The sequence below is a fragment of the Alosa pseudoharengus genome, unplaced genomic scaffold, assembly GCF_046254945.1.
Source record: "Alosa pseudoharengus isolate Yale_2024_CS ecotype anadromous, Long Island Sound unplaced genomic scaffold, YU_APseudo_1.1 YU_APseudo_1.1_scf_22, whole genome shotgun sequence".
Lineage (NCBI taxonomy): Eukaryota > Metazoa > Chordata > Actinopteri > Clupeiformes > Clupeidae > Alosa > Alosa pseudoharengus.
The window spans coordinates 7,600,928-7,613,427 of NW_027468680.1; the positions used below are offsets into that span (position 1 = coordinate 7,600,928).

General features: G+C 45.6%; 1 protein-coding gene across 1 annotated transcript in view; it reads right to left on the bottom strand.

The window, feature by feature from the left end:
• The window catches only part of ush2a (Usher syndrome 2A (autosomal recessive, mild)), a 319,377-nt gene that overhangs the window by 103,728 nt on the left and 203,149 nt on the right, over positions 1-12,500 (bottom strand). Inside the window, exons 48-49 of the mRNA XM_076300107.1 lie at positions 9,954-10,122; positions 8,744-8,965 (exon numbers count right to left, since the gene is read on the bottom strand). Of these exons, the coding sequence (XP_076156222.1) occupies positions 8,744-8,965; positions 9,954-10,122 (391 nt within the window). The remainder of the gene's footprint in view (positions 1-8,743; positions 8,966-9,953; positions 10,123-12,500) is intronic.

Consider the following 12,500-nt stretch of genomic DNA (forward strand, 5'->3'; position numbering starts at 1 on the left):
CTGTCCTTACATACACTACTATATAGCACTGTGGCTTCACAGATGGAGAGACACACACGTCTACAGGAGTTACCATCGTTACACCCTCAAACTATCTATTACGTTACTTTCTGACATCTATAAAAAAAAGGTGGTTTGTTAGTTTTGTTTTTTCTTCAGTGAGAGGACATGATGGAAACTAAATGACTACAGAAATGAAAAAATAAAAAATAAAAAAACACAACAAATAAAGAATGTTAGCAGTCACATGCTGATAACTGTTAGGAGTGTGGGTGGGTTTAACGCAGATAACAAGGCATAACAGTTACCGGTACTTAACATCTTTACAATCTTTTATCAAATCGATCAAATCAAAACAAAACAAATGAATTACCCATTAACCAATGACTTATTCTATCTTAATATGAGCATGGGGGTGAGATGTGCAGAACAATATAGATAGATAGATAGATATATAGATAGATAGATAGATAGATAGATAGATACTTTATTGATCCCCAGGGGAAATTCAAGGTCTCAGCAGCATACATACAACACAAACACATTCTTTAACAGCAGAAAGAGTAATTAAAGTATATAATATAAAAACACAACTAAGCAGTAAGGACAGTAGAAGATAAAGAATATGCTAAATATACTAAAATACAAATTATACTAACACTTAATACAATATATAAAAATATACTAAAATACAAATTACAAAATACAAATTATACTAACACTTCATCTAAATAAATTCTAAAAACAGTATCCACATAGTGGTGATTAATAAATCAGAGGCGCTTGCAATGACTGAGGCAGGGACTGAGCCTGTAATTCTCTGTGCATAGTAAGGTATGGTAAGGTGCTCTAAGGTGCTCTGTGTGAATGAGTGTGAATGTGAATGAGTGTCATGGTGGTAGTGCAATGGTGATAGTGGTCATGGTGATAGTGCAAATAAGTAAGTCAACAGTGCAACAATGCAGAAATAAAGTAAAGTCTATATATCTATATATTTAACTATATATCAACATAAATAAATAAATAATATGCGAGAAGATTAACAAGGTTTGATGGCTACTATGTGAGGGTTAGAGGTAACAACCCATCTAAGTGTTTTCAGTGAAGGTGTGCGCTGCATGCATGAGAGAGGCATGTTGTTGTGTGTTGTGTTTGATAGAAGTGGCAGAATGACACAGGCAGCACTTGCGCTGATCCACTCTGACTGGTAAACAACGCGCTGAAGTGAGCGTCCTGACGCCCAGTTGACACGCCTTCCCATCAGCCCCTCTGTTCTTCCATCAGCGCTTTCCTACCACGTCACCTGCTTCCTGTCCACGGACATCTTTAAGAGCACCTGAGGCCTGATGGGAAATCTCTCGGCCCGCGCCCCACTGACTCAATCAAGCTGATGCGTCTGTCTCACGCAATTTCACACACGACGCATGAAGGCTGTCTGTCCGTGCAGGACAGGCAGGTGCCATACACACGACATGACATGTCAACTGACCACATACACTCGCTCACAAACAAACACACACATACACACACAAACACACGCATAAGGAATGTGGCTTTTCATATTTCATAGGTCAAAGGAGCGGTGTGGCAGCCAGTAATGGATGTAGGCTTGGGGACTGATGTGGCTGGATGTTGTCAGATGTGCTGATGGAAGTGTTGTTGGAGAGATAGACCTTTAAATATATATGAGCTACGGGCGCTTTGTTGAGAAAGCTCTGCTGATGCATGGGCTGTTGTCTTCCTTATCGCCAGTCAGCAATGTCAGCGCACACACACACAGCCACGTACATGTTCTCCACATGTTTACCACAGGAACTACATGCACACTCTGGAATACAGGGGGGAAAGGTACTAACACACGCATATGCACACTCTCTCTCTCACACACACACACTCTAGAGTCCACAAATACACATTTACAGACAGACAGACAGACAGACAGACAGACACAGACACAAACACAAACACAAACACAAACACAAACACACACACTCACACACACACACACACACACACACACACACACAAACACTCACTCTCTCTCATACACACACACACACACATACACACAGAGTTCTCCCAAGCATACTTTTTTCATAGATCATCTTATTTGATAAGGGCCACTGAGGAGGTACTTGTTTCTGAACAAAAGGCAGATCACCGGGTTAAATAAAATAGTTATTGGCCAAGTCCTGGCAAAATGCATTTTTAATGTTTTGCCACTAAAGTGCACATCTGAACGAGGCTTTAAAACTACCGAGGGAAGTTTTATGTTCATGAGTTTATGATCAGCCATTCCCTTATATTCAAAAGAGCTTACCAAACGGAACTAGAAAAGGGGCAATTTTAATCAAAACCGTTAAAAGCCAGCCTAACAGGAAGTGACTCCTGTTTGATTTCAGTGGGTAAACCATCACTGCTTTAATTACCATCACCCTTGTTCCAGTATGATAAATTACTAATTGCTTAATACCCTAATCAGCGTTCATTCTTTGCACAGATAAACTGTGACAGCGCCATTAATTTAAATAGTAATTTCACTTAACGGCCAAAACGGCACAGCAGATTTTTATGCAGCGTTTTTCTGGGAGCCGCATCCATCACGGCAGCGATGTGACATAAAGACGCCTGACGCGCACTAACTCACTTAGGGACAGCAGATGCTGCAGAGTTGCCTTTGGTGGCAATCCCCATGGAGCATTGCTTCAGCTCCAATGACTTGCAAATAAACAGCTCAACAGTTTTCCAAAATAGCTTCATCCCCCCCCCTCCCTGGCCCGCCCGACTCTCTGCATTTTTCATGACGCTTCGCTTTGCTTGGAGCCCTGCGAACTTTGACACGATGACCCCCCCCGCTTCATCATGACCGGGCTCTCCTGTGTTCCTCTCCCGCACCTTTTGACCTTCCTCTGGCTATCTATAGCTTTCCAACTCTCTCCTGTCTATTCCTCTTCTCCTCCTCTCCTCCCTCTCTCTCTCCCTCTTGTCTTTCCTGTGCTCTGTTTACCTTGCAATCAATTCACAATCCTCAGTGAAGGTGCTGCAACTTCAATAAAACCATATCAGCTTTTCGGCAGAGAGGGAGTTTAGTGTTAGCACACGCACCTTTTTTTTTTTGAGTGCCGGCAAAATGATTTCGCTAATCTTCAGATTTATGATGGATTTGCATACATTCATTAGAGAGCAAGAGAACCCAGTGAACATAAGGTGCTTAGGCACTCTGAATTAAGGTTCATTCACTTAATGATAAGTAAATATTTAGCATGCAATGGACAACTGATAAAAATGTGTACTGTGGATTATAACAAGCCTTTGGATACTAAACTGGAACTTAGAACAAACTAACCACTTTTAAATACCTGAATGCATTACCCAAACCGATGCGGGCACAGTGAGATATGTTCTCAAAGTCATGAACATCACAGCGGGTAAACACACACTCTCTTTTATACTCGCAGGGGAAACGGGAGTTAAAAAAAAACGCAGAAAAAGAAACGTATGCTGGTATCACCATACAGGTGAAACATGACACGTAAAAATAGTAGCGGCGCAGAGCTGTCGTGTTTTTATTTATTTATGTGGTGGGCTCCTGAGGGACCGCCGGGGAGGAAATCACGTTAAATTGACTTTCTCACACCAAACCGGATCCCTGGTGGCTAGTGTCCGAGGAGTGTCTTTGGCGCCGTGTGTTTTATCAACTGGGTGCATTAACAGATGCCGCCGTGCCGACAGAAAGTGCTTGAGCAGCGGCTTCGCTTTCACCACTCTTTTGGGAATTCCCGGGGAAGGGCCGGCAGAAGGCAGCTGTCTGCGTCTTTATGTGGTCTCTCCGACGGGAGGAGACGAGGGACTCCGGCACGCTATCTGACACTTTTAAAAGCTGTCAAACCTGCAACTGCCATCCAGCACGTCTGAAACACGCCACACAGAAAAAGTTGGGCGGAAAAAAAAACCCTGCATCTCGTCAATTACGGGTTTGTCTGTTTCGATGCCTAGTTGTGCTGTTCCACATAGAATGACCTTGATATTTGATTAAAGTGAATTCAATGTAAAGTGCACAAGAGTTTTGTTTCAACTAAGTCCCGTTCAGTGAGACACTGCATGTTGCGATAATGAGTTTGAAACATATGGAACTGGAGCAAAGCTGACAATCAAAGGCAAACAAAATACGCCACCACAGATACACTAAAACACACCACGTTCTGCTACCTTTGGTTTCATCCTATAGATACTCTACCTTTTACACAACGCTTCTTAAGGATAACCTGTTTAATAATCTCAAGCCCAAGGCTCTAACAACTCATGCCAACATTTCCAACCATATGGTGAGTTCTCTGACAAACTGCTCACTCTCGAACCGTTTTGGCCAAAAGCGAAAGCATATCTGGTCCAAAACTGGGCCCAATCAGAGCCAGATCTCTTCGATCCACAGTCAGCAACTGTCAAGATAGAGCAGTTTCACAGTAGAGGAGTTCACTATCTTTACTACTTTCTGATTAACCACTGGCTGCAGGGCCGGCCATCCCAACACGGGGCCGAGTTAGCCCCATGCCTGCTAACAGCCAAGCGCTAACAGCGTAAGGATATTAGCCGCGATTAAGGTAACTTAATAGAGAACCCATCATCATAAATGCATTAAAAGAGAGCTGGAAAAAATGTCTTAATCCCTTCTGTGTGCTCTCCATCTCTATAAAAAAGATATCCAGACTTTAATATTTTGGAATGAACCCCCATCTGCCATTGGTGCTCTCATCATTTGCACGACAGTTTTGGCAGAACAATGCGCGAGCATCTGAAAGATGATTAAATGCCTCCGCAGTAGCAAATGCACCGGCTCATCTTCCACCAACAGCAGTGTTTAACTATTGGGATAATTTCCACTGGCAAATGGTCACTGTGTCCTTGAGAAACATATTTGATTATTACGGGTTTTTTTTTTTTTTTTTTTTTTTTTTGAAACATCATCACAGCCATTTTCATCACCCAGTATCATGATCGCGCTTGCAAACACACTCCTGGCCCCCCGAAAAGCTTTTAACACTTAAATGGTGCAAAATATTCAGATTTAACCTTGAGCGTCTCATGTAGTCACATGCTTCTGAGAGGAGCAGGGAAAGTACACACACACACACACAGGCAGGCAGACCTAAGGAGCTTTATGAGCGAGAGAAAGACAGGAAGGGAGAGATAGAGAGAGAGAGAGAGAGAGAGAGAGAGAGAGAGAGAGAGAGGGAGGAAAGGATGAAGAGAGAGAAAGAGGAGAAAGAGGACTATTCTAATGCAAAGCAGACACCCCTGTCATCTCAAAATAAACCTCTCCGTTAGACTAGCACCGCGCGCACTAATACCCCAGACTTACCCAACACTGTTGTCTTTAAACCCGTTTGTTTGCAGCTTTACCTGTAAACCCAACAAGGACTCAAATCCTGGAGTAAGACATCACCACCCTCATCTGGCTTACAAGTTTACTAGTTTAGATTTGCCTAGAGATGACTTTGTCAAACTTGCGCTGGTTATGTGGTGTGTGTGTGTGTGTTTGTGTGTGTGTGTGTCTGTGTGTGTGTGTGTGTGTGTGTGTGCGTGCGTGCGCGTGTGCATGTTGTGTTGTGTGTGTGTGCCTGTGTGCGTGTTGTGTTGTGTGTCTCTGTGTGTGTGTGTGTGTGTGTGTGTGTGTGTATGTGTGTCTCTCTGTGTGTGTGTGTGTGTACTGTATGTGTGTGTGTGTGTATGTGTTCGGACCCCGGCTCGCGTCCCAAGCAGATGGATGCGATGAAACAGCTGAGGCCTGTCTCCCAGCATTGCGTCTGCCTCCTGGAGGCCAGCTATGCTTTTTGACACCGCTGAGAGTAATGTGTGATAGATCACACGTTGGGGACTCAATAATCACATTCCTGCCCGCCTTCAGCTGCCGCCTGGCAGGACTCCGCCGGTATGAGATCCGCCGCGGACGCTACCGAGCGCGCGGGACCCAGGGAGAGGCCGGCGCTGGGGGTCCGCGTCTCACACACACACACAAAATGAGACATGGCAGGTAGGATGCTCAGGAGGAAAACAGGAAGTGAATTTCATATGGGATATAAATTAAAACGAACACTGTGGGGAAAGTATCCAACTGTACACAGCAAATATCTATACGTAGTTTTCATATACATCCAAATAAAATGTTTTTAAAATGTTGACATTTAAAAGAGATCTTTTTAATAATAATAATAAAAAAAAACATGTCCAGTCCATGTGTCGATAAAGAGACCATATTTTAACATCCACAGAAGTTACTATGACGATGCTATGATATTAAACTCTGTTTAAATTTAACAAAGGGGTGAAACACCTACATTTTTGTAGGCTCTCTAGAGTTCTTGCTCTATCTCCACGGTAAATACATTTCCCTAAATTTATTTCCTATTCTTTGGATGAGCTCTGTTTATTTACAGCCCATAGCAATCAGTTCCTGTGCGTTAGCCTTCTGCTGAAGGCAGGGTAATGGCTTCGGAGGCGTCCTGCGCACCGCGCGTCCCACTGTTTTAAATCACACTCTGGATAGGCCACAGCCCTCGGCTCGCGGCACCGCGCTCAGTAATGCACTGCGCTTAGGTAGAACCTTGACGGAGCTCGAGTGTCTTTATCAAGGTTAAGTAGCCTGCGCCGTCATAAAGCAAAACCCAAAAAAGTGCAGCTCTCTTGCACTGGGGTAATGTCTGGAACCCCCCCCCCCCACCCCTACACACACACACACACACACACACACACACACGCACACACCCCTCTCCTCCTTGCTCCCCCCTTTTCCCACACGCCCTGTGCCTTGACAGTGTGGGGTAGCAGGCAAATGGCCTTTAGTTGTCCTAACGGCTCGATCCATCATGCCATATGCTCTCTCCAGGATGCTCTCCCTAATGAAGGATGGCTTTTTCATCCGGCTTATTTCAGGAAGATGAACCGAAGGAAGACCAAAAAAAAACCACACACACACAAACACACGGCTTCAAGCACACATACAGTATATATAAACACACCCACCCACCCACCCACATAGACACACACACACATGGCTTCAAGCAAACATACAGCATATATAAACACACACACCCACACACACACACACACACACAAGCATTCAGGAGAATTCTCAGTAGAGAGAGTGAAGGTTGCACACGGTTAAGCTATATGAATGAAGGTGAAGAATGTACTATCGACAAGTAAAGGCTGTGCAGAAAGGAGTAGGTTTTAAAACCAAGACGTAGCTGTATCTGGTGACACAGGCTGATGAGACACTGTGAGGAGCAATGAAACGGCGACGTGCGTCTGTGCGTGAGAAATGGACTTGGGGTTGACTGCAGAGAAGCTCCATCAAAGCCTGTGATCTTTTCCTTCCTGGCCGTTAGGACTCTCAGATGGAGCCTGTGCAATATAGTGCTAGCCCTTAAATGAATGGTGGCGGTCGCTGACTGTAAACAGTTGTTAGTATGATAGATAAGCGAGTGAGCGTGTGTGTGTGTGTGTGTGCGTGCGTGTGTGTGTGTGTGTGTGTGTGAGTGTGTGTGCGTGCGTGCAGGCGACCTCGCGGCAGCCATTAGTCTCGCGGTGTCCTGCGTGCCTGCTGCGCGTTTGGCACAGTCCTTGTTGTCGGGCGCTCGCAGCCGGCTGCGCTCCATCATCTGCCCTGACAAAGATGGCTGACATCGGGGGCACTGCCCGCCCAGGTCCATCTGTGCCCAGGTGCCCACTTTAGCTCCGCGCCACGGGGGACCCGCTCTGACCCCGCCACCGCTCGGGCCCTCTGACTCGACGCCGCTTTTTGGGAGGGGGGGGCATGAGTGTCATTTTAAAGTCACCAAGGACTACAGGCAGGCACTCAACTTGGGGAGAGTTTGGCCACTTTCGGCTGAGTTTAGCTCATTTATTTATTTATTAGTTTATTTTCAGAGCTACAGTAAGGAAGATGGATGGATATTGCAAAAATTAAATACTGTACAGGGCCAAATGTCTCATCATCATTTGCTGCTGGTGTCACAAAATCTTTCGGTGCATGTTGGTGAAAAATGATCTATGTGCATTACTGCACATCTCCATATGTTGCAGACTACACAAGCGACATGCGTGCATTTTGCAATATGCCGTATATGCAAAACATGCATGAGTTTGTTCACATGTACAATATCATATGTCTAACAACTTGTCTCTCATATTAGCTGGCCGTGTGTTTCTGCAATAAACTGCATCATCTGATTTAAGTGTGTAAAAATTTCAAGTAAAATGGGTAGCTATTCTCTCTACTACCTGGCGTAAGTGTGTATAGAAATACATAATATGATTAAATATAAATATATATAAATATACAGTGATTTTTTTTTTAATTTTAAGGATGGACAAGTACTCTGCAGTACATGACTATACTATTGCTGAGCAAATACATATTTGTATATGTGTGCAATACAGGTGTGTATTTATGTGTGTGTGTTTGTGTATGTGTGTGTGTGTGTGTGTGCGTGTGTGTGTGTGTGTGTGTGTGTATGTATGTATGTGCGTGTGTGTGTGTGTGTGTGTGTATATGTTCGTGTGTGTGTGTGTATGTGCGTGTGTGTGTATATGTGCGTGTGTGTGTGTGTATGTGCGTGTTTGTGTATGTGTATGTGTGTGTGTGTGCGTGTGTGTGTGTGTGCGTGTGTGTATATGTGCGTGTGTGTGTATATGTGCGTGTGTGTGTGTGTGTGTGTGTTTGTGTGTGTGCGCGTGTGTTTACCTGGCACAGGTGTGTATGCGGTTCCTGTCTGGCCGTCTCCGCAGCAGGCCTGGCCCTGGCTGACCACCTGAGCTCCGCAGCACTGGGCCTGGTAGCCATCATGGAGGCTCCCCCCACAACACAGCTGCCCGGCCGCCCAGGAGAAGGGGTTCCCCCCACAGCACGCGTCCCCCAGGCCCACCGACACGCGCATCTGCTCAGGGTTAGGGCAGCACACCTCCCCTGCAGAGACCCCGAAATAGCATCGGGGAGGAGAGAGAGGGGAGAGGAGAGAGGGGGGGGAGAGGAGAGAGAGGAGGAGGATGAGGATGAGGAGAGACGGAGACAGAGGGAGAGGAGAGGAGAAACAGAGAGAGATGGAAGGACAAGGAGAGAGAGGAGGAGAGGAGGGGAGGAGGAGCAGGTGGAGGAGGAGAGAGAAGAGGAGAGAGAGATGGGAGAGGAGAGAGGGGGGAGGAGGAGGAGGAGAGAAGAGGAGAGTAGAGAGAGGGGAGAGGAGAAACAGAGAGAGATGGAAGGACAAGGAGAGAGAGGAGGAGAGGAGGGGGTGGTGGAGGAGAGAGTGGAGGAGAGGAAGAGGAGGGAGTGGAGTGAAGAAGGGAGGGGGAGGAGGAGGAGGAGAGGATACATCTGGATGAGGATCCAGGAGAATTACCAGGGAATTCTGCCAGAGCAACTCTGGCTTTGACTGAGTAGTCAATGTGACTTACATACATTCCAATGGTTCTGATTTAGAACAGCAGCTAGAACACAAGCAGATATATAGTATATATACTGTATACTAATATGCCATATGCTAATATGCCAAATATGGGATTCAGGATGAGGCCTATTCTGCATGGATACTGATGAAGAACCACAGCAGAACAAAGGAGTCCCCAAACACTACAGTATACAAACAAACACAATCAAATAAAAATGGACCAAAACCTGATGTATCTCATTCAGCATACACATACAACTTGAACAGAGCTTGGACATAGGACTTGGGATTAGGGTTATTACTACGAAGAGTATTATATGATTATAATTATTAAACACTTTATATTAATGTATCTAGTAAATTCTGAACAATATGACCATTAAATATTCTCAGGCACACATAATGGATCTTGTCTCTCAACATTTCTGGGAGCCTCCATTGCTAACCTTCGTCCTGTGTTACCTGTTTTACCTGAGCTGAGTGACACCTGGGGGTCCTGGGACTCACCTGGAGGGACGCGGACGTAGTAGCGGCCGCAGCACTGGTGTTGGGGTTGAGTCTGGAACAGCTGGTCGCCGCAGCACACACTCTCCGAGGCGTTCCGCACCGGGACGTAGCGTTCGCCACAGCACTGGAGCCAGGAGTCACGCGTGTACACCGTCTCTCCGCAACACACCTGTGTAGCCGACGACGTATACAACACACACACACACACACACACACAAACACACACACACACAGACATGAATCATCAGGCTTCTTAGATAACTGTGTGTGAGTGTGTGTGTGTGTATGTGTGTAAGTTTTAAAGTGTATGAGTGTGCTTGTGTGTGTGAAAGCCTTTGATGTGTGTTTGTATCTCTCTTGGCCACCCTGCATGATTCAGCTGGACCACCTCTTCAGATGCATGTGTGTTCCGTCTAAACCCAACGTTAGCTCTCCTTCCCAGCTCAGCCGCCCTCTCGGATCAGTCGGCAGCTCAGTAGCGCACGCTGCCTCTCAGCATTTTCTGCCAGGCAGTTTGGAAGGCAGCCGTGAGGTGCGCGTTGTTGGCCCCTGAGGCCCCCTCCCCTAGCCGCGCCGCTCCTCCTTGATCTAGCCGTAAGATCAGCTCTAGGCATCGGCCATCGCTTTGTCCTGCGCTGCGGTGTGCGGGCGCTATATATAGCCGGGGCTCGACTGTCTATTTTGGCAGGAAACCAGGGCAGAATAGATTTTCTCCAGCGCCCGTGTGCGCGCGCGGACGATACCCTGGTGGCGTCTGAAAAATCTGTGCCGCCCCTAGCCCCTGACATTGTTCTTACCTTTGGCTCTCCGAGAGGACTAGATGACTTTTCAAGGAACAGCCGCGTCTAACCCATAAATCCCCCCAACGTGCAGCGACGGAGGAAAATGTGCCAGGGAACAAACGGCCTGTTCTTATTAAACGATATTAGTGAGAACACCACCAACCTCAGGGACACACACTGCCCCATCGCTTAATCTTAATGCCCTCGTGGCAAACACACACACACACACACACACACACACACACACACACACACACACACACACAACCAGAGTCACACTCACAAATCACACACACACACATACACCCACACACACAGTCACACTCACAAAACACACACACACACCCACAGTCACACTCACAAAACACACACACACACAGACAAAAAACAAGATATACCCATTGTTTCTTAACGTGCTGTGATGGATTTTATACAGTGTCCTGTAGCAGACAACTGGTACTAGTCTTTGTAGTAAGTTTTGGTAGTGGTGAAAATATGACAGAAAGTTCATTTGACAAATATAAAGCCAAGGTACGGAAAAACAGAGAGAGAGATAGAGAGAAGAGAGAGAATAAAGAAGAGAGAGAGAAGAAAGTGAGAGAGAATGACAGTGAGAGAGAATAGAGAAGAGAGAGAGAGAAGAAAGTGAGGCAGAAAGAGAGAGGGAAGAGAGAGAGAGAAATAGAGATAGAGAGGAGGAGAAAGGAGAGGATGAAACAAAGACGACAAGAAAAAGCAAAGAAACGGAGCTCCTCTGAGGGTGGAGACAGAAGCCAGGACAACAGACAAGCCATAATCATCAGTCCTCCATAAAAGTGTTGGCGGCTTCTGTTTTAGCGGGCCATGTAGTACACGGGAAGAGCTTGTCCTTCGCTAACTTGTGTTCTTTTGTCTTCCTCTCCCTTATGTATTAATGTCTGATCGCAGCGTGCTGGGAACGTATGGCTGTGGCACTCTTGCCAACTTGGCTTGCTTTCAATAACATTAGGATTGCAGCAATTGCAGAAGACGAGTTAATCTGTTTACTGAAAAACAATCGCAAGGACCGTGCCTCATGCATAAAAAAAACACAGTCGCTGGAATACGCCCGTCTCTGTTCCGCTTCACCAGCCCCGCGATACGCTTTAGCTGCCTCTCATTAATTTGGCTACAGAGCTCTGGGCCCGCGCAAGGGGATGGCTATATGCCATTACCCTAAATTTAGGCCATTTTCGATACGTTTGGAGAAAACCACGGCTGATGATAGAGTGAGCATCTGTCTGGCATCTTTAGGGGCAGCGAGGATGGGAAACACTACAAATAAGTCTGTCTGAGGACGTCATAGGATTAATGATTATTTATCATTGCCAGACATCCATTAGTAAAACGGTTTGCCCTCTCTCTCTCTCTCTCTGTTGGCTTTAAGATCGATCTGCACAGTAACATTCCCCTAAAAGTTGCTAGGTGTTTCTGTTTTTCCAGAAAAAAAAAACTGGCAACAATTCAAAGCAAATACAGAACTGAACTGCATAAGGTTCATTGTGCAGGTGTACTGCATTCACATTAATGACACAGTGTATGCAAATCAGCTAACACATATGGGTCTGGACAACACACTCTTTTTAAATGCCAAAACAGGCCAAAAGGAAGGCATACAAATGTGTAAAGCAGTTCTTCTAATGGTTTATTTCGTTAGATTTTGTTTTATTAAGAGACACCTTGAAGTCCAATATTAGTATGTATGTTTTAACTCTGGGCTTCTAATAATTTTTGCATAATTATGAGG